The 1,214-nt window shown below is 37.3% G+C and overlaps 1 protein-coding gene across 1 annotated transcript; it reads left to right on the forward strand.

The window, feature by feature from the left end:
• Positions 1 to 8: 8 nt before the first annotated feature.
• Positions 9 to 1,058, forward strand: LOC105316315 (tyrosine-protein phosphatase 99A-like). The gene is made up of 4 exons (XM_011411148.2): positions 9 to 83; positions 279 to 553; positions 623 to 690; positions 738 to 1,058. Exons 1-4 carry the CDS (start codon positions 55 to 57, stop codon positions 1,056 to 1,058), a joined length of 693 nt encoding a protein of 230 aa, XP_011409450.2. The 5' UTR covers positions 9 to 54.
• Positions 1,059 to 1,214: the final 156 nt, after the last annotated feature.

The following is a 1,214-nucleotide window of genomic DNA, read 5'->3' on the forward strand; positions in this document are numbered from 1 at the left end:
AGTTTTGTTGGTTCACCTTTATATCCAAAGTCTTACATCATAGCTCAATGGCCAATGGAAAACACAATACCAACATTTTGGAGGTAAACAAAAACACAAACAAACAAACACACATTCATGCAGTACATGTAATAATCATTAATCATATATATACCATATCCCAATTGAGTTGGGTATTAATCCTGATTAATCGATATTAATTGTATTAATCCTGCATTCTATGTTTGACACACAATCTTACATGTACATGTATATAAATTATTATATATTCATCACAGGATGATTTGGGAGACCAATGCATCAGTGATTGTAGTATTAGGAGACACTGATGATAAGAACAACTTCTGGCCAGAGAAGGAAGACTATCAGCTGCACCCAGCAGTGATACTGGGAGAGTGGTACACTGACTCTCTCTATGTTAGGACTGATAAGGTTCATCCTAACACCTCCGGAGTAGAGGGACTGTTTGAGGTATCCATGGTGATACATAGTTATGATGATGATGTCACTGAGCAATTGAGCCTGTTTCATTATTCAACCTGGCCACAGAATGGTGAGAGAGAGAAAGAGAAAGAGAGAGGAGTATAATAATTAATGTAAATTATTTTGTTCATGTCTTCAGGTGTGCCACAAAGTCCAGTTCACGTTGGTCACTTGTTTCATCACAGTCTAGCAGCGAGGACAAGAGGGGTAAGTCCCCTTGTAACCATAGCAACAATATCATGTGTCCTCTTTAGCCTCTAGTGATAGTCAGTGCTCATGGTGGGGGTAGAGCTGGTTGTTATGGTGTTGTATCAGTTGCTTATGAGCTGTTGAATATGCCAGACACTCCTCAGTCGTTTGATGCTGATCCTAATATCATAGACTCTGTGTTTAGAGGGTTACTGGGTCAGAGGCCAGGGCTCGTAGCCAATCAGAGACAGTTTGATTTCTGTCATCGGATTCTGGAGGAGTGTCTATGGGGCGTGGCCTCAAAAGGATTGGGAGGGACAGAGGAAAAGGGAAAAGGGACCGGACGATTATTTAACATATTCAAAAAGAAGAAGAGAACTAGTTAGTTATTATGTTATTGTTATTATTATTATTTTATTAAACATGATATATTGTACATGCCATTATATGCATACAGAAACCTCTATACATATTTAATATCATTAATTTTGTTAATAATTGCATTTTATTTTTAATGACAAACTTAATAATAATATGTTACA

The sequence above is a fragment of the Amphimedon queenslandica genome, unplaced genomic scaffold (assembly GCF_000090795.2).
Source record: "Amphimedon queenslandica unplaced genomic scaffold, v1.1 AMPQUscaffold_1777_Cont26217, whole genome shotgun sequence".
NCBI classification, from domain to species: Eukaryota; Metazoa; Porifera; class Demospongiae; order Haplosclerida; family Niphatidae; genus Amphimedon; species Amphimedon queenslandica.

What these genes read in the sequence shown, in the direction of transcription:
- LOC105316315 (XM_011411148.2), top strand. Translation starts at nt 55, where the DNA reads ATGGAAAACACAATACCAACATTTTGGAG. An exon ending in ACAATACCAACATTTTGGAG is followed by an intron (nt 84 to 278) that starts GTAAACAAAAAC and finishes TATTCATCACAG; the next exon opens with GATGATTTGGGAGACCAATG. An exon ending in TAGCAGCGAGGACAAGAGGG is followed by an intron (nt 691 to 737) that starts GTAAGTCCCCTT and finishes TGTCCTCTTTAG; the next exon opens with CCTCTAGTGATAGTCAGTGC.